Source organism: Tinamus guttatus, unplaced genomic scaffold (genome assembly GCF_059628265.1).
Source record: "Tinamus guttatus ecotype Peru unplaced genomic scaffold, ASM5962826v1 Tinamus_guttatus_pri_ptg000510l, whole genome shotgun sequence".
In the NCBI taxonomy this organism is placed as follows: Eukaryota; Metazoa; Chordata; class Aves; order Tinamiformes; family Tinamidae; genus Tinamus; species Tinamus guttatus.
In genome coordinates this window covers 1,821,584-1,849,338 of record NW_028289044.1, presented here as the reverse complement: position 1 = coordinate 1,849,338, position 27,755 = coordinate 1,821,584, and the positions used below count along the sequence as shown (strand labels likewise).

Here is a 27,755-nt window from a genome sequence, read left to right as displayed (position 1 = left end):
CACAGAGGCAGATATCCAAGACTGTGAACATTAGATCATAAATCTACAAAGTTTTCCAATAAATTGACACTTGGTTCTTGGTTTTGGCAGCAGGTTTTATTGACTAGTCACTGTAAATCAAGAGTAATGTCAATTGGGATGGGATGTGGATTGTGTTTCATATGGGCAGTTGAGGGGTATGCTCAGTTCCTGAGTCAGAAGCAGAGACAGGTTGAAAACACATGAAACTCATTTTGTAACATTCGATTGTGACTATTAGCTATGTCAGTAATTGGATATAACTGCCAGATGAAAATTCTTAGTAACAGACTATCCTTAGTAACAAAAAAGATCTAAGCTTGCATGCCTGAACAGATGCCATCAGTGTATGGGACTGCACAGAATTTTGGCCAGATCAGTGTCATGTGAGTTAGAATGTGTAAAAATCTGCTTAGACTTCTAAAGTATGCCAGTGATTTGGGCTGTGCAGGAATAGAAGGAAAGGAAGAAAAAGTTATTCTGTTGGAGTCTGAAGAAATAACTGTGTAGAATTGTCTCAGGAATGAACACACAGTGTGGGAAGCACTCTGGGTTTCTTCAGCATCGTATACTTCTGTGCCTTAGCATAAGAGACACATCAGAAAGCATAATTTTAAATCAGAATTTTTTTCTTATAGTTGCTTTCAGTATGTCTTGCAAACAGTCAGTTTGATAATCTCAGAAAATTTACTGTGCACCTTTATATGTATGTTTGGAGGTTTAAGTTGTGTGCAGTAATACAGGGCGATTTGAGGCTTATTTTTAACAGGAGAATGGTCTTTCACTGATAACAGTTGGATGTGTCTTTTGCTTTAAAAGTTGCTTAGGTAAAACTAAATTGGTCATGCTTGTTTGCAAGGTGCCTAAGGAGGAAGATGCTTAAGGATCTTGTGTGGAACATTTTCCAATCTGCAGTGGCACTAGCATATAAAGTTTCTTCACCAGGAACATTTCGTGGCAATGGCAGCTACAGCCTTCTGGAAGGAACTGCTGTCATTTACCAGGAGTGACCTTCTGTCCAGAGGGTCTGTGCGTCTGACTTGCTGCTTGATTACTGTGACTACAAATTAACTTCAGTTGGAAGCCTCTCGTTTAATTTTTTTTCTTTTTAATCAAGTCCAGATCTAATGTTACTGCTTCTCAGCAGATGTGGCAAGCAGCATTCAGCAAATCTGTTAAAAGTGCACTTTTAATCAATGTAAATTGGAAGCAGTTGTATTTTTCAGTATTGTCCATAAGAAGGAAATTCAGCAGAGCTGACTGCAAGGGGTGGTCATGTGTAGTGTTTCCAGTGTAATTATTTAGACTAGGTAGTTGTCAAGGCACTTCAGTGAAAATAAATTAAGCCTAATAACTAATATCTGTCCAGGGAGAGTGATGGCAGGATTGCATATGCTGAATACATTATACTTACTACTTATGAAGTGATGGTCCTTAATTTTAGCCAGGTTCTAGCAACTGTCTTGCCATCAATATTTGTTGGCATTTTTACAAAAAACAAGTATATTATTTCTAGTTCAAAATATATAGGATTTTTTAGGGTTAAAGCCACCTTTTGCTTTTATTCCTTTTTTTTTATACTTTTTGAATGCATTTAGAAACGTTTTTTGTCTTACTTAGCATAATTACTATCTGTAGGAAACTTATTAGGATTTTCAGGAATATCGTAAGTTATGAGTTTACCTATGTAGACTCTGGCCTGAAAACTCCTGGGAGATTTCTAGTGGGAATTATGTGTGCAGAATGTTCCCCTCTTCTCCAGAATTGCACCTGCAAATGCTGGATTCAGTGTTTCTCCACTTTTCTGCAGAAGTCTATCTGTGTTACCGAGACAAGTAGTCTATGAGGCTGCACTTACCTTACTAAATAAATCACTGTGGAAAACATTCTCTGGCCCCCATTGGGGCTCAGTTCATACTCTGCATGCCGACCTCTTCCTCCCCCATGCTCACTGTTCACTCCCGAAAGGAAAAAAAAAGCCTTCTTTAAATCACTAATATAGATATAGCTTCTTGTAGCTAGGCTCTGGACCTGGGTGATATCTTGTGAGCCCATCCTGTTCAGATGTTTGTCATGGGCATGAATTTTGAAGGAGTTTTACCATGCTGTTGCAATTGCTCTTTTCTTCACAACTTTTTAATGAAAATATCAGGGGAACTTGTTGAACGCAGTTTTGTAGTTGATATTCTTTTCTTCAACTTACAGAATTGTCATCGTATTTCATGTATTAGGACTTTTTGTATAATTCCCTACATTGTTAGGTTGCTGAAAGGAAATTCTGAATTATTCCCTTGGGTACCAATTAATCCTCCTTCACAGAAGTGCTATGTTTAATATTTCCTTAGAAGCTTTTTTTCCTCTCTCTTCATCCCTAGCTGGGGGAATCCTAGTGTCCTGTCTCCAGAGGCAGTTGTATCTCCGTGTGTTGTGGGAGTCTGGGTGACGAATCCTGTTAACGCATCTACCTGTTTTCCTTTTCTATGAGCAGGAACCTTCTCACATACCAGGATCTGTCTTTGGTTTTAGGCCAAGTGAAATACTGTTGTGTGCAAGGTAACGTCCTCACCATTCTTCCTTAAGAACTTTATCCTAGTTGTTCATAGTTTTGGATTCATTCTTATTTCCTTAGTAATATTTTTTTTTAAATAAATTGAAGTACTTGTTAGTTGTATATACTGAGAAACAAATACGATATTGAACTATACTGAACACATGCTAATGTTTGGGCCTTCTTTGAGTAGTTTCCAACTGTTGAGTTTTCTGATTTTTAGAAAGAAATTTCAGCTTACTCTAACTGAACTTCTTTTTTTTGTGATTCTAAGATTTCAGTATGAAAATATGTTGAAATTCATTGTAGTTTTTGATGATAGTTTATTGTCATAAGTTCTAAGACAGCACAAGAGGGACATGGAACTTCTAGAGGGGGTTGAGCATAGAGCAATAAAGATGATTAAGGGACTGAAGCACCTATTGTATGAGCAAAGACTAAGCAAGCTGGGCCTGTTTAACCTGGGGAAGAGAAGATTAAGAGGAGATCAACATGTATAAATACCCGAGGAGAAGATGAGGGGCCAAACTCTTCTCTGTGGTGGCTAGTGACAAGACAAGGAGTACTGGATACCAGCTGAAACACAGGCAGTTCCATCTCCATGCGAGGAAGAACTTTTTTCCTATGAGGGTGACAGAGCCCTGGAACAGGCTGCCCAGAGAGGTTGTGGAGTCTCCTTCTCTGGAGATCTTCAAACCCTGCCTGGATGCCACCCTGTGCCACGTGCTCTGGGTGTCCCTGCTGGAGCAGGGGGGTTGGACTAGATGATCTCTAGAGGTGCCTTCCAACCTCAGCCATCCTGTGATTCTGTGAAACCCTAATAACTCTCAAAGCTGAATATGTTTAAGAAGGATGGGGAATGAACAAAAATAAATGGCACGTTTGTGCTGGCATGGAGCGGGTTACTTTTGCAAGGGTTACACTAGCAATGTGATGCATTACTTGAGATCAGGAAAAGGAAGGGTTTGTCATAGAATCGTCATAGAATGCTTAAGGTTGGAAGGGACCTCTAGAGGTCATCTACACCAACCACCCTGCACATGCAGGGTCACCCAGAGCACGTGGCACAGGACTGTGTCCAAGCGGGTTTTGAAGATCTCCAGAGAAGGAGACTCCACAACCTCTCTGGGCAGCCTGTTCCAGGGCTCTGTCACCCTCACTGTTAAAAAATGTCTCCTTAAGTTCCTGTGGAACTTTTGATGCTTCAGTTTCCGGCTGTTTCCTCTAGTTCTGTCAGTGGCCACCACTGAAAAGAGGCCAGCACCATCCTCCTCACTGCCTCCCTTGAGGTACTTATAGACACTGATTAGAACCCCTCTCAGCCTTCTCTTCTCCAGGCAAGAGGTGTTGTTGCCAAAGGTGGCCTTGTCATGTAGGTCGCTGATAGGGGTCCAGGAACATTTCTGCATCCAATGCCTCTTCTAGATAAGTCTCGCTCCTACTTGGTGCCATCGGGTCCCGTAGCTGGCTGCGGTTTCTGCACTGAGCATCAACAGATTTCTGAGCCCTCCTGGCTCCTTGCATTACCTGCTAATGGCAACCAAATGGCATGGCATGGCAGCTTTAAAGGATTGATTTAGTGGCTGTTGCTGCAGCTTCTGGGAGTGTGTGGTGGGGGAAGGAGAAAGAAGGAGGAGGGGGAGAGGCTGCTGCTCTCTACGGAAGGTTGGCTGCTCTGTTGGAAGACGGTTCCCCAAACCCTGCTCCGCCTCTGCCGCTGTGGAGATTGGGTTGCACTGTAGTATCTTAAGCCATAATACAAAATTGGAATGGATGTTCTTGATCTACAAAAGCTAGAAAAACAGAAACACTTTGTTTTTTTTCTCCTAATAAACACAGATGTTTGGTTCTTGGAGGTTGATGGATGCGTGTGGCTTTATTGACAACAACAATTTTCACTTTAACCTGGTTTCCTCTGGTTTTGGTGGTTTCGGTCATCTGCAGTTGCACAGTGACAGCCCCTCTAAGATCCAGCTCGTTTCTCCCCTTGGGGCAAGAACCATCTTAACACTTACCAGCACCATCCTGGTAATTTATTACATTTACTTTGGCACTGCATCTTTTCCAGGGAGCTAGGTCTCCCAGAAAGAAACGAGGTGCAACACAAATAGCAGATATGAAAGGGCTCTGCTTTTAGTGTGATTTCCTCTGCACTGCCTTCATGAAACCTATGGGGTGCCCTTGCTTTTTCCCAGATTTCTAGCTGCATTTTTTTTTGTTTTTTTATGATTATCTTTTGATCTGACGTCAGTTATGTGTACCAAAATTTTCATGGTTCTATTATTTGGATTGTCAAGTCCCTTCCATTTTTCCCATTAATGTACCCACAAGAAATTACAATAAGAGATCCTTGACCCGACTAGAACCTAATAAGCCATCCTGCAGAAGCAAGCAAAGAATAGGTATGTGAAGTGCAAGTAAGCAAAAATGTCCTGAGTTGTCATAGATCAGATTTCTAAGAAGAGAGTTCTTACCCCATATTTTCTGATTCCTCCCACCACCCAGCACCTTGGGGAAGTCTGAAGATCAAGTTCTTCAAAGATACAGCTTTACGCACCAGTTTCAGTGTGCTGATGATGTATGTAAAACTACCCATTACTCAAAAAAAACTACCCACTACGCAAAACTACCCTTAAGGACATAAACAGAGCTGAGTGCTCTGAGCTGAGTGCTCGTATGGTAATGTCCTCAGACAATGTCCTCAGAGCAGATTTTGCATTTTTATTCTTTCATAGATTGCTTCTGTCAATGTAATGATTTTCGTGATAAGTCATTAATGAGCGGTGAGAAAAGAAGATTTTTTCAAAGGAAGAGATAGTGATTACTGCCTCACCTCTGCTTAAAACTTGGTGGGATTTCAGCTTTGTAGCATCCGAAGGGCTTTTCCAAAGCCAATGAGGTTAATTTAGTCTGAACTTCCTAAACATATTTCTCTAATTCAGCTGCAGTTTTAATACGTTCTGTGTTGCTTACTTCAGCAGCCACGTATGTCTATAATGTTCTCCAAACTAAAACTGAAAACACAGCCCTAGACTTGCTGAAACCCACAAGTCTTTTTCGTTCAAATTTGTTGCCTTTTGAGGCGTGTAGTTAGCCAGTGACTGTGGAAGGCTTCCCTCTCACTTTTGCTTAGAAACTTTTAATGCAGTGGATAGCAGGACTTGTCTTATGCTTTGTGTGGCTGGATTCAAGCCCAGGAAAATAAAATCTTTCCCATCCTCAGATTCCAGGTCTTTGTTTTTTTTAGCAGCCTTCAACATTTTCTCTCGGCATCCCCCAGCAGATAAAGTTACTAAAAACATCCCTCTGAGGCCACTGCTTCCGACTCCACTGAGCTTCAAGGACCAGGAATATTATTCTGCTGTAACGATGATCTTTTTTTAGTGTCCAGATGGAACAGGCTAATTGATTAAAAAACAATTGAAGTTATAAAGTTCCTAACATGCATGTCCATATTCTTGCATTCTTTGCTTGAAATTGAGTTTTCTGCAGGGTTTCTTCCTAGTGGATATTTACTTCATTTTAGCAATTAGTTTTGTTCCTATAGTAATACATTTATTCCTGTTTTGCTAGGTAAGTCTGAATTTCGCTGTTCCATTATAACATCCAAGGCACTGAGAGTTTTAAAAAGTCTCATCAAGTCTCTATGGCATATTGAAGCTTGCAATTTGCCTGCTTTATTTTATTTTTACGATTGTTTAAAGGATTTGTATTATCAATCGGTCTGTATTTTTTTTCTGAAGTTCGTGTCTGAATTGACACTCTACCAGGATTCTTTTTCATCGCTGATAATTTCAAATACATATATAACTAGTGGATTTTTTTCTAAGGTAGGTAGTCCCTGCAGAGCTTATGTTAAATGAACAAACAGAAATCCTATACAGAAGTCCGTTTGTCTTTGGAACCAAAATATTCCAATGTGGGCTTTATTTATTAATTGTTAATAAAAACAAGCTTAATTCTGTAGCACAAATAACTGTGTGTTGCTTCCTTAAGACAAGAAATGGTGTCAGTATATATGAGTGTGTGCTATGACTTTTTTTATTCTATGTAGCAGTATTAAAAGGAGAAAAAAATTAAGTTTATAATAAAGGCCAACTTCCTTTTCCCTTATTCTTCCTGTGCGCCATTCAGAATTTTGATAGTCGATGTTAACTATTCAGAGTTTTTTTTTTTGCCTTACACCAAAATATTTGCTTCAATGATGAGAAGGATGGAAATTGTAATGGGAAAAAAATTGTGCTTGGTTCCTCCATTCCCTTTAACTTGGTATGAAGGCTCAGATTGTATTTTGTGTGTGCGAACGAAACTGGTGTTCCTGTCAAGTATAAATCAGCATATGTTTTGTTTGCTCGGGAGGAAAGGTGTGCACATGCTGACCGAAACTATTCAGGCTTTTAAATTACATTCAGGTTCTTGTAAGATGGTTTCTGGGTTCTAGTAGCAGGTTGCTGGTTTTGTTATTTTGGAAAAAATGAACTAATAGTATTTTACTCTACAGGATATGAGTAATAGCAAAAATTAAATTTTTGGAAACATTTTGCAGGTTCCAGCTTTGCAGTTGGGGACTCTATATAAACCTCTGGAGCCAGCTGTTCTCCACTATATTCTTTCAATCACTCTGAGGTGTTGATTTTAAAAGAATGAGTTGCTGTTCCTAAAGTCCACACACTGAAAATATTTCATAGCAGGCCTGTGAACTTGCATGGATTGGTTATATTGGTGCCTGCACATGGGTGGATAATACTGACCAATGTTTTCATTCAAAAACAGTGAAGAAAACTATTTTCTTTAATGGTATGCCAGATTTATCCAAATATTTCAGCAAGTCTGTATTACAGTTTGTCAGCAAACTGGGTACAACCAAAGTGTATTTAAAAATCATTTAATTAGGACAGATTCATTTTCACCCCATGCCACTACACAGCAAGACTTGCTTGTTCATATTTCCTTAAATTTATTCTGGAATTTGTCCAAGTTGAACTTTAATGACTAGCCTATCCCACTAGCTACATTAGGATTTATTTTCCCCTAGAGAGGAGTGGTTGAATTGATAGTTTTTTAACCTGTTCGGTTAAATGAACATACAAGTTCAGAGCTGCATCTTAACTCTTGAATGTCAAGGTTTGAGAAATAATTATTTCTGTTATTGTTACAGTTCTAAAGTGTGGTGTTTAAGTAGTGGTTTTAGATTCCAACTGGGCGTCATAACTGTTCTAATGTGGTGATGAGTTTTGATATGAAGTCACATTCAGTTGCTTAACACAAACTTAATGATATGGTATTGAAACACAGATCTGACTTGGTTTAGTGAAAAAAATATTTGTACTTGTATTTCACTTATTGCTTGAATGTATCTCTTGGGTTGTAAAACTTGGTTAAATATAGCTCAGTTCCTTATTAATGGTGGATTTTCTGTAGTAACAGGTGCAGTTTGGTAGCAAACTTCTATTTTAAAGTCCTTTTAAATGCATTATTTTTATTCCAAAACTATTATAATAAATTTTGAATTATAATTGCACTTTCATCACTAGCCAGGTCTAGTTAAAATTTCCTTTAAGCAACATTTGCTGCACACATGGTATAATACATGCCCGCCCCTCCCTCTATGGCCTTGATTTTTTTTTTCTATAAAAACGGCATTTATTTTCTTCAACTTCCCTTTCTCCCTAAGTTATCTTAAAAGGAACAGTGCACTTAATCCCTATGGGATGCTTAAAGTACAATAAGCTTAAAATTATGGAAAGCTTAAAGTACAATAAGCTTAAAATTTTAAAAGCATCTTTAAAAAAATATTTCATATGCTGTTATTACTCGTAAGGGAATTTTTACACAACACTTGTAAATTTCATATTTAGCGTAGTTGTGTACAGTAGTTCTTATATGTATTTCATGAAGAGTCAAACTTTGACAGCATTTTTTTTGCGCGAACAGCATGTATGCTGTTATCGTAAGTCTTCAGAGAGCTCTCTGCAGCCCATGAACTTGTTAGCACAAAGTGTTACTTTAGGGGAAAAATTGTCTAACAGTGTTGGACCTGAACGTGACTGCAGAAGTTCTGCTCCATCTCTCTCCCCTCTGTGCTGAACTTCAGGAAACTCAGCTTTTGAAATCTTTGGCCCTGTTTTTATGAAACATTTAATCCTGTACAATAATATTCAGAAATGACACAAAAACTAGAAAATACGATGTGTTTAAAGACATTAAGGGAAAAAACTACAGTGCACTTCTGCACTGAAATGAGCAGTGAAAGATCCTGGTTGAATGGCTTAAGGAAAGGGGTGCTGGGGACAATCTGACTGATGTCACCGTGCAGTACATTCCTTTTCACTTAATATCAGCAAAAGTCTTGCTCATATTCGTATCTAGTCTTTCAACTTCAGTTCTGCATAAGCCCGAATGAGTTGGACTGTCTTTTAATCCTGGGCTTTAAAATCAAAAAAATGATTTGGTTGAAATAGTATTAAACAAATTGATACCATTTAGGAGAAGATGCCCTTCTGAGAGGGTGCTCTGTGTTTCTGGGGCTCAAATTGAGAGGCTGAAAGAGCTTCAGGAGTTTTGTCCAGATCCCGCTTGGACGCAGTCCTGTGCCACGTGCTCTAGGTGACCCTGCGTGTGCAGGGGGGTTGGACTAGATGATCTCTAGAGGTCCCTTCCAACCTTAAGCATTCTACGATTCTATGCTGCTTACCCCAGAGCTGCTGCAGTTTCACATACTGTGCAGCCATGGCTGGGGTAGGGCTCTCTGTCTGGGATCTGCCTTGTGCACTCTAAAAAGCATCTTCATATGGCCATGAGCACCAAAGATGGGTAGGACATGCTGAGCTCCTTCCAGCAGAGCGAACTTCGTTGGTCTCATCCCACCTGACTGCTTCATAACAGGGACTGCCATAAAAATAATCCTTTTATTTAAGATCTCTGCCAAAAAGGCTTCTAACAATTTTTATTCCAACAGAACCTTTACTGATCCAGAATATTGTGATTCTGAATTTCATTCAATCATTTGACCTATATTTTCTCCTATCTGAAGGATATTCCTGCTACTGGGCAGGGCTGATGAGTTCTGTCTACTCACGGGAGGTTTTTATTGCATCTGTGTTTCTCTGCAGGTGGCATTTGAAGCTGGAGGCACCCTTGTGTCATTTAGCTTCACTGAGTTGCAGCTTGGAAGTAGTTCTGCTATGTTTCCTAAAATCTTGGTATAATGCTGACTACTATCTCAGAAGACTACAGTGTCCAGCTTTACTTGTTCTTTTTCTTCTTTCTGTCTTTACATTAATCTTCCGAGATTCTTCCATGAGGATCTTCTTTCACAGGAACCAATTTTAATTATTTTTATTTTTAGTCTGGGGCAATGGAGCTGGCTTTTGTGGACGGACTTTTTCTGACAACTCTGTGATATAGACACCCACAGGCTGGAATAATTTTTGTAATCTCCCTTTATAGGCAGTAAGAAGAAATAGGTAGCTGCAGAAAGCAGTTTTCAGAGTTTGTCTGAATGTCAGAAACCATCTTTCCACTGGGCTGTTTCTGAAATCATGGAGCCACCTGCAGAGCCTCTGTTCTGTGTAATAGAGTCTGTGTTGTTTATGTGATCTATAAGATCTATCAGTGTTAGCCCACACGGGCTCTTGTGGAGGCAGGTAAGAGATACGATGTGTTGTGCCTGCTTGTGACAGTTCCTGCGATGGTTTATTTTTTGTTTATAGAAAGGCCGTTGGTTGTCTGCACTTTCTCTTTTCAACTCCCCTGGAATCTGTGGCAAAGGATACTTTTATTCCGGAACTAGGGGATTGTGTGGACAGCTTCAGCTGAGATTCCCAATGCCAATGTTGTTAATATTTGTGTAGCTTTAAGTTCATTCTTAAAATCTCCTATTGAAGAAGTTTCCCCAAATTCTTTTCCCATCTTTGTGTCCCACCCCCAGTTTGTTCTGCCGTTTTGAATGTCTGCTTGCTGTATTTCACTGTTAACAAAAGGAAGTCATATATTTTGCTAAAAATGGCCTTTTCAGATAGGAGAACTGTGGACATCTGGGTCTTAAGGTTGATGTTTGATCAGCTTTCATATGGAATAAAATTATCTTCCCTTCATACCTCAAATATCTAATTATTTTTCCTGAATGCTCGTAGGTTGCAAGTTAATATTTGTATGATGTGCCTTTTAAATATTTAAAAAGTATATTCATATGATGTTTTGAGAATATCTGGGAGGACTGAAAGATTGGATGACAAATGTTGATGCATAAGGAATATTGAAACTATTTTCATTGCCAGTGAATAGGAGTGAGTAACTATGAAGGAAGTGCATCTGTAGTATCATTCTTATCCTAGTAGTCTCTTTAAGAATCATAGAACCATAAAATCCTTAAGGTTGGAAGGGACCTCTAGAGATCATCTAGTCCAACCCCCTGCACACGCAGGGTCACCTAGAGCACGTGGCACAGGACTGCGTCCAAGCGGGTTTGAAGTTCTCCAGAGAAGGAGACTCCACAACCTCTCTGGGCAGCCTGTTCCAGTGCTCTGTCACCCTCACTGTTAAGAAATGTTTCCTTAAGTTCCTGTGGAACTTTTGGTGCTTCAGTTTCTGGCTGTTTCCTCTAGTTCTGTCAGTGGCCACCAGTGAAAAGAGGCCAGCACCATCCTCCTCAGTGCCTCCCTTGGGGTACTTATAGACACTTAAGGACATAAGGTGATGATAATCAATCCAATATAGAGTGAAGGGCACTAAGAACACCCAGGCTGTGTAAAAGACTGTCCTATAATGATCATATGTAGATGAGCAAGTCACTGTGTCAGTGATTGCATGTTGGAGACGCTGGAGGAAATAATGCTAAGTACCATGCAAAGAACATCTCGTAGATGACCAGGAGGTGATGAGGGCAAGGAAAATCATGTTTAAAATATGTCACAGGAAAGAAAAGGCTGCAAACTGAAAACACTGAAGAGCTTTTGCAGTTTTGTTGAATGCTTAATTTCATGCAATTGTGTATGTATTATGAAGAAGTAAGTTACTGATATTACTATACCAGACATAGTATTTTGCTGTTGGTATTGGACTACATTCACATAGAAGAATTTTTTTTCTAAGAGGAAAATAATCCCTTCTTTCTCGACAGAAGATAATAGGGTATTGCAGCATTGAAAAAATATTGTCAGCTAATTAAAATCTCTTAATGAGCTCTATGTTAACTAACTATGGAATAGAAAAATGGACATTTGTTTATATTCAGCCATATGGGTGTTTTAATCACTTTACACATAGCATTTGGTTTTAGTTATTCACTGTAACCCTTTAAATATTTTCAGAAAATTCAAATTTTGAAGTGTGTTATTCTATATTTTAATGACTTCGCATTATTAAATAAGTGGCTTTTACTTTGGTGGGAGCATTTGGAAATTTTTAAAATATTTTAAAACCAAGAGCTACTAAGGTAAAGAAACATTAGTTACTTACATTCTACAGCAAGATAGGAAATGGAAGCATGTAACAAAAGTCCTATATGGGGGAAATCTTACTGTAGGTAGGATGATAAGCTCTTATGAGGGGTTACTCTTTTTGAAAATCCGAAATTTTTAACAGACCTAATCCTATATTTGGAGGCTAACTGCTTGTAGTCTGATATTCTGACTTAAGTTAAATTGTCTTAATTGTTGAATTGTTAGTAGTATGTACCAATTAATGATTTTTCTTTTTTCTTTTTTTTTCTCAATATTTTAAACAGGACCAAGCGAGCTCATGTTCCCCTCACAGAATGCATATTTGAGCTTCCTAATTTGACAATTCAAGCAACTAGAGCGCAAACCCTTCTGCTTCAAACTATTTATCAGAGCTGGTGTCATCCTGTTGGAAATGTCAGTTCTGTGGTGGTAAATGAAGCTTTGCTGAATGAGATTTTCCAAACTTCAGGTAAATATGTGATTGTTTTGGTTAAATATGTTAGATTAATGTCTTTCTTATGTTACAGAGCACTGCTAGTGAATGTGCATACAACCTTTAAATCCAGGTTTTTACTTGCAGTTGTTAACAGACAGAATGTTTTTGTGTGCATATGGGTATTTATAGCTTATGCTTAAAATCCAGGATGTAAGCTAAGCCACCAAGCTTCACTCCTTGGCACCAATTTCTGGATGCATTTAATTTTCCCATACAGGATAATTTTTCCATACTTCCTTCATTTGAAACATCCACCCTTGTTACCTTATATGGTGTAATGTTGTAATTTAAGATCATTCAAAGGTGAAGCTGTTGGATGAAATAAAAAATACTGGATTATTAAGGGCTTTGTTAATCAAGGACATTTAGTGGCATACAGAGGTGGATTTTTTTAAAGGGCTGCAGATTTTTTTAATCCAATTTCATAAATAAGTGTTTCTTAACTCTTCGGAAACTGCTGAAGATATGCAGGGCTCACAGGTGGTGATGTAAATAATATAATTGGTTGTGTGATATCCGTTTGGAAACATCCTAGGCTGTTAGGAAGAAAATAAAGATCTGTTTAGCAAAACTGTTGATAAAATGCTGAAGTTATCACCCATTTATAACATCTACATACTTAAAAATTTTACTGAATTTCCATGCTGATTAGCTCATAGGTAATTTGGGACATGTTATGGTTACCAAATCCACTACCATGGATACCTTCTTTACCTTCTTTAGTAAGAATCTTGCACAGTATTAAGTGCTGTTAGGTTCTTTTCCCCCTTTCTAGTCCTTCCCATATCTGAATGAATATGTTTATTCTGGCTAAAGTAGGAAGTAAACTAGTTTTCCTTTCCTTCTATTTTCTCTGTGTGGTGTACAGAGCTATTTCATCATTGTGGGCTTTTACAGAATCCCAGAATGGTTGAGGTTGGAAGGGACCAACCCCCCTGCTCCAGCAGGGACACCCAGAGCACGTGGCACAGGGCGGCATCCAGGCAGGTTTGGAAGATCTCCAGAGAAGGAGACTCCACAACCTCTCTGGGCAGCCTGTTCCAGGGCTCTGTCACCCTCACAGGAAAGAAGTTCTTCCTCATATGGAGGTGGAACTGCCTGTGTTTCAATTTACACCCGTTATCCTTTGTCCTATCAGCGGCCACCACAGAGAAGAGCCTGACCCCATCCTCCCTACAATCACCCCTCAGGTACTTGAACATGTTGATCAAAGCCCTTCTCAGTCTTCTCTTCTCCAGGCTAAACAGGCCCAACTCGCTTAGTCTTTCCTCATAAAATAGACACTCCAGTCCCTTAATCATCTCCGTGGCTCTCTGCTGGACCCTCTCTAGAAGCTTAATGTCCTTCTTGTCCTGGGGATCCCAGAACTGCCCCCAACACTCCAGGTGCGGCCTCACCAGAGCTGAGCAGAGGGGCAGGATCCCCTCCCTCGACCTGTTGGCAACGGTCCTCCTCATGCAGGCCAGGATCCCATTGGCCTTCTTGGCCATGAGGGCACATTGCTGCCTCATGGTTTATCTTGGTTTTGATTAGAAGAATGCAAAAAAAAAAATCTCAAGAGTTTCTCTTCAGAAATAGGGAGAGACTCTTGCATGAAGATATCACTAACTGTATTGTATTAGCCAGCTTTGGCTAAAGTATAAAGCACATGCAGTAGTAGAAATTTGCCAGACTTTCCATCCAGGGAAGTCATCCTTCTGACCTAGACTGTTCAGCCTTCAAGAACAGTGGTTCATTCTGAATTAGCCTTAACTGGTTCATTGAATTCCTTCTTTTTCCAAGACTGAATAGGGTGAGGACTTACAGAATTGTAATTTTGTAATTTTCTGACTAGAAAGTGTAGTATTTGAGTTCTCCAGAATCTTCAAGTTTTTCAGTGGAATGCTCAGTTTTACTACTGTACATAAACATCCAGTGATTTACTTCATCTTATCCATCAAAGACTTGTGTGAGCCTTTTGCTTGTTTCTCATGTTTTGTCAAAAAGAAACAAAAGGGCAGTGTTAGTGCAGAATCTCTGGTTTGTTTCATGGAGTCAAACAGCAGTGAGCCAGTGACCTGCGGATGCAGTCAGAAGGCTACAATTACAGTTTACAGACTGATGTCCTTTAAATTCCTTTTGGGGGTTTCTGAAAATGTAGGAGTCTGAATACAGAGACATCTAGCCCTACGTCAAAGACGCGACAAGTTAAATGTCTGAATTTAGACATTTAGAAGCCAATAGATATGACAGATGTGAGTGAATTCTTCTGCTGGCTTGGTCTCTGCTTAGAAATCATACCTCCCTCCCTGCCTTTCTCCTCCCATGAACTTCCTTCCTCCCTTCAGCTAATACGATTTATTGTTGGAGCCTTTCACTGCTGAAGACTAATAGACTAGTACTAACAGATTTTGACTAGCTTATTGGGGGATCACAGTCCTCAAGTGCATTAAGTTCATTCAGAGGAAGATATTTTTTTTTCTTCGCTGTATTTCTATGCAGACTGAAATAATTTATATCCACTATTGTTTATCTATCATGAATAAATTCGTAGCAAGAGTAACTGAGATCCTTTGGGATCTCTATTATTGCCAGTTTTTATTGCTAGGGGAATAATTCATATTTTATAAGTTATGACTTGAGACAGAATGGTAGATTACACTACCACGGGAGGTCTCTTTCAGTACTGGTTTTTCTCATTCCTGTTCTTGTTTTCCAGTGCTGCTTTCTTAGAGTTATGTTTGTACTGATCTGATATTGCAAAGTAACTTTTATTTCCATATATGTAACCCTTGGAGTAGATGTTTAAGAAGAACTTTTTTTTCTTCCTTCCACAAAAGTCTCCAATTCACAAAAGTCTTTGCTTGATTCTGTGTGTGTCACCTAAAACTGAGGCTGTGGTTTCATTTTCAAGTGTTGGTACTTCTAAAAGCATTAGGTTAACAATCCCTACCACAGGAAAATGCGGCAATATAATTCAATTATATAGTTCAATCCTATGAGATGGTCCCAGAGTTTGTGCAGTTCTGAGGTAAGCTGTTCCATCACTGAATATGTTGCAGTCCTGCAAAGCAATGAACTGTGGTACAACCTTGCTAACAAATGTATTTGCAGTAGAAATCTGGAACACACATTTGAAGTACTTAAAATAAAGTAAATGAATGTAGAATTTTATTTGTTTTGATCTTCTCTTGTTCACGGCTTAATGCTTGACCTGGTAAATTTTATCCTTCTGTAGATATAGTTCTTATTAACTAGAGCTTTGCATTCAAGGCTGATGAAATAATGGCAGATTATCATTTAGCCCTAATTTTTAGCCTGGCTGATTTTGTAAGACTAGTATCTTCTGTTAGAGTGCCCTTGTGTGAAATTTGGTATCATGCTTTATTGAAATTTCTCCTTTTACTCAATGTCAGATTACACATACTTTAACAACAGTGTGTACATGTGTAAACCCCTAAAAAAATACTGTAATTGCACAGAGAAGTTGAAATTTCAGCTTTTATTCTTCAAGGAAGCAACTGTGAAGATAATGTAGCCAATGAGGATACACAGAAATAAAAATCAGTCAGTTCCTTTTTGTGGAAGGTAGTTTTATGTTTGCCTTGTTCTTAGTCATCTGAAATCCACCTCAAGGATTACTTATATACCCTTTTGGGATGAGGCTTAACCTGGATGTAGCAGACTATTTACATTGGAGGTATTGAGGGAGCTGAACTCCATTAGTTCTGGTGAAAAGGAAGCAAAGAGATAATTTAACAGAACCTACAAATCCATTTGAAAAACAGCTTCAAAGCTGATGGCGCCAAACTCTTCTTGATAGTGTGAGGTGATAAAACAAGAGGTAATCACAGCAAATTGTGGCTTGCAAGGCTCAGATTGAGCATTAGTGTGGCACTAAAAAGGATCTCCTCTGAGGATCTCCCTGCTCTGAGGGAGTGGTTAGACTAGATGATCTCCAGAGGTCCCATCCAAATAATATTTTTGTGATTTGTATTATAGCCACAAGTGATTTCAGACGTCATTTGACTACTTACCAAGATGCTGTAGATTTAATGCTTCCATACCCTCCATTTTGAAAACATTAAATGTTTGTGTAGTGCTGGCTTTTCCAAAAAGAAACTCTGTGCCTTAGCTTTTCCTGGTTTTGTTTCTGCATGATGGTACTGTACCTTGTGAAATTGAAGCTCTCCTTATCTTCAGCTTTTCATGTTTGTCAGGGGATCTCTTTCTTGAAATTTGTTATTTTTATTTAGCTTTTATACTTCCTACTCCTCATTATAATCATAAAGTCTGTGTTTCACAAGTATTTTTGCTCAAATTATTCTCTGTCTTTACATTTGAAACTTCTCAAAGCTTTCGTTTTTGTGTGTTTGTGATGATTAAGATAAGGTCTTATCTAGATATCTCTGTCTAGATACTTATTCTTCTATAACCCACTCAGGCTTGACACTATTTTCAAAAAATAAGGGACACCTTTAGCTTGTCTTCTGGCTTTTAAAGGCCTGTTCAGGGAGTTCCATCAAATCTCCTGTCAGTGATCTAGTTGGAAACATGTTTGCCATTTGGTTTACATGCATAGTCAAGAATGATGCAGGCTGCTACCTCTCTCCTACTGTGTTTTTGTGGGGTGACTGGAGAGTTCCTGAGATGTTTGTTGCTTGGCTCTTTATGCCTCAGTTGAGGCTATGCACCAGATGCTTTTTGGTCTGGTGGTGGGTGGTGTGCCTCCAAAACATACTGGTTTTTTTATTACTGGAACCCTGAGGTGATGCCACAGGAGATGGTGGCCTCTCAGCACAGGTCTTTGAGCAGCACCGTGGTCCCTCGTTGTTTACTTTGCTTAGCACAGCCAACTTCTCCAGGTTTCCAGTTGCATCTCTGTGGGCCTGTGCTTGCAATATGGACTAAGGCATGTTGTGGAGAAAGAAGAATGGAAAGGAAAAGGGGAAGAGGATCAGCTCGAACGTTTGTAGTTCAGGAGATTGGAGGACGGAGCTGTGAGCCGCGGGAGGGGGAAAGCACAATGGGGAAGGGCCCGTGGCGGCCTGTGGGGAGCCCGTCCGCTGCGCGACTCCTGCTGCAGTCTGACACTGTGTGTCCACAAACAGACAAAAACGGGAGCTCCGGACAGCAGCTGCAGGGATTTGCCTGGAGCAGAACTATTTTTCTGCTCCAAAACTTCCCTCAAAACCTGTTTAGCCTGAAGATGATCTGGAGATCCAGAATGAACCCGCAAGATCAATCACGTACTAATTGTGGATGAATAGAGTAATGGAATACTGAGCAATGAAAACAGCTTTTAGAAGATGAACATTTTATCTTCCCTAACTTCCTCTCCTGACACACTTTTTTTTTTCCCCTGGAAGGAAAATACTTTCCTAGTACTTTCCTAAAGTATTTCATAGTTAGCTAGTTATTACACTTGCCATGTTCATCAGGTAGTTGTCTATTTGCCCTTTTAATTACCATTTTCAAAGAGGAGGCTTCTGAAAAAATAAGTTTTGAAGTCTCCAAGGCAAGATACACCTGTATTCAGTTTCTTACAGAATTTAAGAATGAGGACAAATGTGTCTTTCTCATACATACTTGTTATCTTAAAATTACTGCTAAAAAAGGACCTGGACAGTACTGTGACCAGCTGACTGAGCACAGGACTGATGCAGGTCAGATAAACTATATGTACATGTGTATAGTTTTACATTTCAAATTATTGTGATGCTCTTCTAAGTGCCTTCCTTAGCTTGAAACAATGTAACTCTGTTAACTTGGACCTGGAACTTAAAGGTGTAGGTAACTGTTTAATGGGATTTTTGGAAGCACCTAATTCCCATCATTGCAGTGACAGCTTAGCACTCTTGTAATCTATAGTATTAAATGCTAAATTGGCTTAGGTTCTTTTTAAATGCACACAAGTATTTTTAGGCACCTGAGAAGCCAAAACATTTAAAGATTTTGAGTTTAGATATAAAAAAATGAAAGTTACTACTTGAATGAATAGGCTTTACCATTAAAGAATATTAGAAAGTTTCATACTGCCTAAATGAGAGTTCTACAAGAGCCAGTGGAATAGAAAATTTAAAATGGAGGACAAGACTATAAAATGATAAAAAGCAAAATGAGAAATGGATACATAAAACAGCTGCAAACAACTTTTTTTTTTTTTCCTCTTTTACATGGACCAAGAAAAAGGCATTATTAATTATTTTTGTTACTGTGTCTCACATAAAGTGGGAAAAAAGCCAAAGGCAAGCTGTCAAGCCAGACAATGTTCTCTGGTGATTCTTTTGGTCATTCTGCTCCTCTCCCTTATTTTCATATTTCCTTTAAGTATATAAGCACAAGTAGTATTATACAAAATAGTATGTTAGTTCTTATGCTTGCACATGCTTGGGAAGCAGCCCTATTTTGCACAGGGTTCATTAGTCATGCAGAAATTTGAAATTCATCATACATTCTACATTTTTGCAAGTAAGTAGAGTGCTGTTGATCGTTTTACTTTTTCAAAAATAAGTATATAAAAACCCACATTTTAGAATATTGTCAATTAAGATCTTCTAAAAGTTTAGCATAGTTAATCCTGTGGTATAATTATACTCTGTATTTTTTCATTATTTGTTAGTAAGTACCTGAAGCACTTAGTTTCTAACCATTTCAGCCTGCCAAGAAAACATATACACAGTCACACATGGCTTTAGTTTACTCTGGAAAACTGGAACTTGCTACCACTTTTTCCTTGTCCTATTCAGGTAGTTCATTATTTTGTTGACAGTTCAGTTCCATTAATCTGGTATTTTGGGGAAAATTGCTTGCAGACCTTACATTTCTCTATTGAAGGTGATCAAATAGGCATTTGAATCCCTCATGTAAATGATGTCTTAAAGTTAAAATAAAATCTACTTTCCAGAAAGTAACTGTAAAACTATTTTATGCAAGATTTCATGTGGGATACCTTAATGGTTGAATAATAAATTTTACCTCATAAAAATGAAATTCAATAATACAGTAGCTTTCTCAGCGCAGTAGCATCTGGTTGAATCTCATGAGAGCCAATATTTTCCAACTCATTAGGATCATGTCGTTCTGTATGTCGTCAACATTGACTTAGCCAAGCTACCTTTACTTACATAACCGCCAAACTATTAAATAGGTCTCTTGTGGAGTGAAGTCAAATATTCCTCTTATTTTGCTTTTGCCTTGGAAGAAGAGAAGAAAATGTACATACTGTAACATTTAAACATCTGGTCTAAACCACATCAGGGTAACGCTGAGGAAAGTAACAGGATTCAGTATTCTTCCCAGGTGTACGTATAAAAAGGGTCTTGGAGCTGCTGCATAGTTATTTAACCACTTAGGAAAAAGATTGAAATAAGTGATTTGCTTTTCTAATACTCCTGTTTTAAAACTATTTTTTTCCTCCTATTCCTTTGCCCCCACCAAACCCCAAAACCCAACAAAACCCTAACATTTCCAAGTTTAGTGATAACACAGGTTGTTGGGCTCCAATAGCTTCCTTGCAATGTGCTGGCTTTTAATCTCTCCTAACAGTTGTTCCTCGTAAGGTGGCCAAGCTCGGCATCCATTCTGAGGACTCCGACTTGAACGTGTGTTTAAAATGCAGGTGGAAGAGTGCATTCTCTTAGGGGAATGCTTGGGAGTGGCAGGACACAGCTCTGGGAAGCGGGCACAGGATAAACAGTTTGCTGTCTCACATGTAGGCTTCTGCATGCAATATGTAACTAGTATTATTTTTAGGCATTGTATTTTTATGTGAAAGTCTGGGAGATTACCAGCTTTCTAATTTCAGATTTATATAAAGTATAGATAATCAACATAAGCATTTTTTTTCTTAAGTATTGGAGCTCGATATGGTTGTATACAGTCTTTCCTTTCTCTTGCTGTAGATATGTTTCCAGGTATGTTCCTAAGTCCTGAACTGACTTAGCCATATTGACTGCGGACTATGTGGTATGTTTTATCACTTTAATAGTGTCTAGCACATTGAATATGATATTAATAAATCTTCTGTTTGAAGCAATGACTTTTCAATTGCTTGTAAGGATGAACCAATATAAGACATGTGCATATAAGTCTATATTTATAGCTACCTTTTTGTTTTTCAAGTGTAAGTAGCATATACTTATGAACTTTGAAATGGAAAATAGCCCATTCTAATGAAAGAACAGTCATATGAATTTTTGAGGCACTCATACAACCTTAACTACTATCCGTAACAGCTTTCTAAAGAGTCTAACATAATTAAATTAGTTTTAGGTGTTTAGGTGTAAATTACATTTAGGTGTTTTTAAGTATCTGCTGTGGTGAACATATATACAGGGTCAACAATACAGTCAAGGAGAAAAGGAATAATTAAAATTAAATATGAAGATGAAGAAATAATGATTAGATTATCTATAGAAAAGAGGAGCAGTGTTAGCAGTAGGCTGTTCCACATATACAAACTTAAGCTGAATTAAGTTTCAGAGCTGCAGGAGAGCTCAGTTCAGCATGTATATTTGTTGAAATTAACAGTGATCTCTTGTTGGGTATGTTGGTGGGCTACCAAAAACAAGACACCTAAACCTAGAGCTATAAATAGCACTGCCCAGGGTCTGTAGTTTATTTGCACAAACAGCAATGGAAGCAGTGACTGAGAACACCTGTTTTGTTTGCTCAGCTGGTAGCTTTATGTTGTTTTGTGCTCTATTAAGCGAGGTGTGTTTGGGCAGCAGGGACCTAGGCTCCCTTTTTACCTTGTTCTAGCTGCCATTTCCCCTGCTTTAGGGGAAAACTTCAGAAGGAAAATGAGATGGCTCCTTTTCTAAGAGCAATTGAGCACGCAAGGATTAAGCTGCTGGAATGTGAGGTAGAAGATGTCTGAGAAGAGCAGAGAGTTGGAGCAAACACACAGGAAAGCTTCAGAGATAACAGAAAGTTTCAATTTCCGGAGAAGACCCAGAGAAGTCAGTGTCGAACTTGCTGTGAATTAGGAACCTGTTGGTGGATCCTGGTCTAAGAATAATCCCGAATGAGAAGGTGCTTTCTAATGCCTATGTTGAAATGAAAAGATTCTATAATGGAAGTATTAACCCCTGTCATGCCACCATGTGCAGCAATGAACATTATTTTTCTGAAGAGCAAAAGCAAACTGCTGCTTCACCCTTGGCAAAAAGTAGTAAGATCATAGGAGATGCAATTTGGAAGGGACCTCAGGAGGTCTCTAGGCCAAAACTGCTCCAGGCAGAGTCAGCTGTGGGATCAGACCAAGTTGCTGTGATGAGTTGAGCACCATTTGTGTTATGACCTACTCAAGACATGCTGAAAGCCCCCAAAGCAACGTCTTTTCCAGCCGGAGCAGGTCCAAATCCCTCAGCATCTCCTCACTGGACAGGTGCTGCAGCCACTACCAGTGGATGGTTCCTTGCTGAACTTGAGTGCGTTCGTCAGTCCTTTCTGTATTTGGCACCCAATTGTCGACATCTTTTTTGATGAGGAACATTTTTCACCCTTTTGGGGAGACTGAGATCTTTACAGGAAATTCAGCTGTTGCAGCAACAGCTAATTCCTTCAGCTGCTGTTAAAATTCTGCATGGGACTATTGGAAAAGAACTTCAGAATAAGAATAGGTGCCAACATCAACTGAAAACTGTCTTCTCTGCTAAACTGTTTCTTCTCATCTTTTTTTACTGTTGAAACAAAACGTAAGAGTTCTAGCTAGAGCTAAAGATCAGCACTGGTGCTGTTAGGAACAAATAAACCAACAACTTTGTTTTGTTCTGTACTAACAGGAAAACAACACACTCCATTACCTGTATTTGTACTTATTACTGTCATTTAGGCGATCTTTTACTATTAGCTCTGAGTTCTTTGCTGAAGGGGTACAAAATCCCAGTGGAAGCTGAGACTGGAAAATACAGTTTTCTTTCTACTTTGCTAGCAAACACATTTTGTTTCCTCTGGATAAAAGGAAAATCAAAGTCATTCAAGTAAGGAAACCACAAAAATCAACTGCTTTTACAGTGGAACAGGACTTCCCATGCGTGTTTCATCAGTTTGTTGTTTCCTGCTGATTCTCATGCTAGCTAGAATTATCCTGAGTCTCTAGTCACCTGCTTAATAAATGTACTAGTGTATGGCATTGAACGCTTCCAGCCTAGTCCTTTCATTTGTGGTAGTTTGACTGTTGTGGAAATTCTAGATGTCGCTCTCTTCGTTTCCTCTTTAGATTAAAGAATCCTACTTTGTGGGATTTTTGGTCATTTTATGTAGTGAGATGTTTGAGAGGGAAATGAAAATACAAGTGCTATAGCACAACCAAATTAAATGATAAGTATTTTACGGACAGTGATATTTTGTAATGTTTTCTGTTTATGGTTTTGTAGGACCTCCTTTCATCTTAAAATGTCCACAAAGCTGTGTGGGCTGCTAAAACTGCCTGTTACAGGCTCTTGGTCCTGAGTCCCATTTCTTGGGCTTTAATAGTTACTATTTAAAAATCTTAAATGTGATCACATTCTGTAGCTCTGCTTGATAATGCCGCTATTGCAGTAAATATACATGTAAAACAGATTTAACAGTAAACAAATTAATAGCAAATCCTGATCTTGGAGTGTAAAATTGAGGTATAGCATTCTCATACACACAGGCTGCCCTATTTTAATGTTAAAGTCATCCTCAGGTGAGTCCCATGTATATGCATTAAAATAATGTAATTATTTTAATATTGACAACATTACAGTTTGATAGGAAAATCATTTTGGTAGATAAATGTATTAAAGTTCCTATGTGGACAGCAGTGCCTTGTTGTGGCTGAGAAAAGGCTGTGGTGGAAAGTGCCTGGGTATCTTCCTGTTTTCTGAGCTGCAGGTACCAAGGATGTGGGGATGAGGAAGCAACGCAGATATCAGTGACTGAATTAAGAGTTCAAGCTTTCTTCATATCCAGGAGGGAATATTCTGTGGAAGTTTTCCTATGGTGATTGTCACTTACATAAATTAGGCTCCGTTTTTTTTTTTTTTTTTTAAAAAACCTACCCAGCCATCCCAAGATTTGTGCATAGTAGGGAAAAGTAACGGAAAAGACTGTAGTTTGGCCACGTTCTTTTATGCATTTCATTCAGTCTGACTGAAATAGTTTGTTCAGTTCATAGTGTTGTACAGGACAGAACTATTGTTAGGATGACAACGTGGGATTTATTTTGGTGATATGGAGTTAAATTTAATAAAAATAAATTGTGATCCTGGAACGACCTGTATATCCGTAAAAGAAATGAGAAAGTTTTGCAGCATTTCCTTCTGCTCTTACTCAAAATGAAGAAATTAGACTGTTTGAAGAGCAGCAGGGTAATTAGAGCTTTGATCTAGACGATGTAAGAAATATCAACAAGGATGTTTTGAAAGGAATGTGTTATTATGGGATGTGAAAGGAATGAAAAAATAGTACTACAGAATTAAAGGAGTTTCTGTGAAGCTGGTAGTAAGAATGTGTGCTGTAGTAGTAATCCTTATTTAAAACCAGTGAGATAATCTAAAGTATATTGATTTATGAGTAGGCACATTTATAAACTATTAAAATATATTTATATAATAGAACCATGTTTTCTGTTTAGATACATGTTATATTAAAGGCCTATGTTGAGATTAGTGAGTCTGTGTAATGTGTTTCTTCTGAATTAAAGCAGGAATCTTGTAAGCAGATTCCAAGTGTTGTACTGCTACGTGAAATTTCTATTGTAACAGTACCTACTGGATTAATAGTCTTTAAAATTCTAACATATTCTAAAATAACTTTTATGTAACAAACTCGAATGTTAATGAAAATTCCCATTATTTTTTGCAAGTTTTTTTTCCTTGTTTGCAACGATAATATCCTGCATTATTGTTTATTGTGAAAGAAACTGCCAGCATAAAGCCCAAAATTATTTGCTATTGTATTAAACTAGGCCCTTATAACATCGTGAATATTTTAAACCTAGAGATGTTTGATCCAAATCCTAATTTTTAATCTCATGGTTATTCAGGGAAAAGATGCTCTTCTCTGGTAAGATATTCTGTGGGAGAGTTGTTAAGAAGTAGAAGTGCGTATTATATGATGAGTGATTAATTGACCATTGCAATAAAGAATAGATTTTTTTCTTCCTGCATATCTTGTCAATTTGGTAGGTAGAGGATAAAATTTATGCAAGGTACGTGTAGCAAGGTAGACAGTAAGGAAAAGGATATAGTAAAATAATAGATGTATCAGTAATGTCTTCTGTATCCTAGGAAGCTTCTTCTGGAATGTTAGAAGTACTTACTTCTAATAAAGAAAAGATAATTTCAGCAAATGTTACTATATGTGAGACAGTAATAAACTCTTTTCGATGGATGCCAGGTAAAGGAAATAGAGTAAGGAAAGGAAAGCAAGTAAGGAAAACTAGAATGCTTTATTTTTTCTCTCCTCTCAAGTGTTCACTAGTCTTTTAAAGGAGTAGGACAGAAAGAGTATTTTTTTCTGTGAAATATTAACCCAAACTTAAATTGGTGCTTTGACAATGAATCATTTAAGTTAGTATTGTGGGGGTAAAATGCTGTTTTGGGGAAAGAGGGGTTAGAACTCTGCCAGTGCTAGAAATAAATGGTAGCATAAAAATATAGTAAAGCTAAAGCAGATAAAATTATGAAAAAATAATTATCAGGATTTTATAGTAAATAAGACAATTTAAAATTTAGCATTTTGTAGTGTTAATTTTGCTTTTTGTAAAGAGAGGAATTACTGAGTAATAAATGAAGAAATGGTATTTTGTCACTTGACAGTGAACGTCCCTTCTGCTGTATGAAAGAAAAAGCTGAGGCAAAGGGTTATAGTGAAATTAAATATGACGCAGTGGATGTAAAATGTTTCATCCTACTTTGAAGTTTTGTACTATTGTAAGAAAGTGCTTCTTGCTTTTCCGTGTTGCTGCTGCACTTTTTTTTTTTTTTTTAACATGAATAAAGATAGTCGGCCACACTGTATGTGAAATGTTAAAAGCCATAGTTCTCTGGAGATGTCACAGAGATATATATATGTGTGTGTATATATATATATGTATATAAAACCACAGCTGCTCAGTTTGAGGGGCTTTGTGTTATGCAAAGTAAGAACTCCTGCATCTGCTTAACATCTTTTAAAACATACCTTGGAACCGAGGCCGCTGTTGACTCAGGGAAAGTAATCAGAGTTATTTCCAGAAACACCTTTGTTTTAGTTGGAGGTCTTCTAAATAAGCACCATCCCCAGCCTGAATTTAGTTCCTTTCTGTTGAGATTACATCATGGGGCTGGTATGGATACAGATCAAATCAAATACGCGTTTTACTTTTTCATCTCTCTCTCTCTCTCTTTTTTTTGTTTTTCTTTGTCTCTTTCTCTGGCTTCATCTTTATTTTCTTTGTTTTGGGAGTAACATGATAGACAAATCCAGATATTACACTTATGTTGATTGCTTCTTTCTTTAAATCCTCACTCTCTTTGTACGTCTCAATCTTTTCCTCTTTTGTTATTTTTATACATGATGCCAGGTGTATTCTACGTATTTCTGCTTCATCATTGAGCACCTTTGTTCTGTTTTTTCTCCCCTTTAGTTTTTTTCTCCTTAATATCAGCAAGCCTTTTCACCATTAACTTTGATTATTCTTGATTTAATTGTATCCTAGCAAAATTAATTTGTCAATTGCTGCTGAAAAGTTAAGGTAAAAAACACAATCATATATCTAATATTCAACTATAATACAAGCTGTATTGAAAAGTTGGATCAGTTGTGAATATACTTTAACTCATCTAAAGACATAGTGTTGAATAACAGTCCCTTCTCCAACAGTGGTCTGTTAAAAACTCTGTCTGGGAAAGAGGAAGGTGGGATGAAATGGTGCAGAACTATGTACAGCAGTGGAACAGCCAGGTTACGAATCCTTGTTGGCTCTACTTGGTAGAGCTATTTTAAAAACAGGAGTGAATTACTAGATTTTTCCTCTGTGCCTTATGCCCTTTTCACACCTACCCTCAATTCTGGTTGTAGAAAATGGCTTAGGTAAAGCCATGATGTGAAGAAACAGCTTCCCTAGCAGTAGAGATGATGGATTTTGTGGGAGGGGGGATCCAGTTGAAAGTGGCACACGAAAAAATAGAGTAGCTGCTTGGAAGTTGAGCCATTTTTCTACAGGATCTGATTGATCAGGTATTGCTTACTTGACAAGATGCTCCTTGCTTAGAAGCTTCAAATAGTTTTTTTCTTAAAGATAGTTTCTGGTCTTGTTGGGATTTTGATAATTGGTTTTCTCTCAGTTTTATTGAACAAAAGATTGAGTATATAGAAAATAGCGTAAAATTATAATTATAATATAGTATGTACTTTATAAGTTATAAAATAAATGAGCTCTCAGTGTTACAGCAATATTTCAAATCTGTATTGCTAAGAAGGGTTTTCTGATTTTTTTTTCCTGGAATTTTGTCAAGTTCTCCCCTTCAAGGCATTGATATGTATTTGATAACCTGCTGCTGCCAGAAGAGCTTCATTGTGCTGAGGGATCTAGTTTCTCTGCTTAGTTAAAGGGTAGTCCCAGCTAAATCTTTTAGGAAGCCAAGGAGTCCTTGAGATTCTCACTTCATCTATCTCTCGGAAAGTTTCTCTCAGGGGTGTTGGACTAGATGACCTCTAGAGGTCCCTTCCAACCTGAAGCATTCTATGATTCTATCTCTTCACTGTCTTCTCCAAGATGACCTTTCCTGAAAAATCCCATCTCCGCTATCTGTGTGCAGAGTTCACATGAGCTCAGTGACCTGCACTGAGATGCATCAGATGTCTTTTGGTTTCAGTTTAACTGGCAAGGAGAATGCTTCCAGGTAGGACTGTAGCCCTTGTTCTAAGAACACACAGTTCAGAGGGGTGAAGCGAACTCTTCTTGCTGTAGTCATAGGAAATTGCATCTAAAAATATATTATTTGTTCCAGCAAACAAGGTGACCTCAGAGACATTAGGAATCTGTAGATATTTATGTCTATTCTTTTTAGGTGGACTAGATGCTTTTAAGTAAGGCTTTGAGGCACTGACATAACAGCATTTGCAATTCTGTTGAAAGCTCATATAATTGCATCTTGCTATAGCTCTCTTAGCTCCTGGTTTCATCAGTTACCTCTGAATTCCCTCCACTGAGCTTAGATTAGGTGGCTGTGATCACCAAAGTGCTAAGCACTTGATCTTCTGTCTTTCAAGAGAGCTTTTTATAAAATTTGCTTTGATGTGTACTTCATGT

At 38.2% G+C, this 27,755-nt stretch overlaps 1 protein-coding gene across 1 annotated transcript in view; it reads left to right on the top strand.

Annotated features, from left to right (window-relative positions):
- Positions 1-27,755, top strand: part of VPS13B (vacuolar protein sorting 13 homolog B) — a 405,118-nt gene that overhangs the window by 71,489 nt on the left and 305,874 nt on the right. Inside the window, exon 16 of the mRNA XM_088533620.1 lies at positions 12,294-12,478. Within this exon, the coding sequence (XP_088389746.1) occupies positions 12,294-12,478 (185 nt within the window). The remainder of the gene's footprint in view (positions 1-12,293; positions 12,479-27,755) is intronic.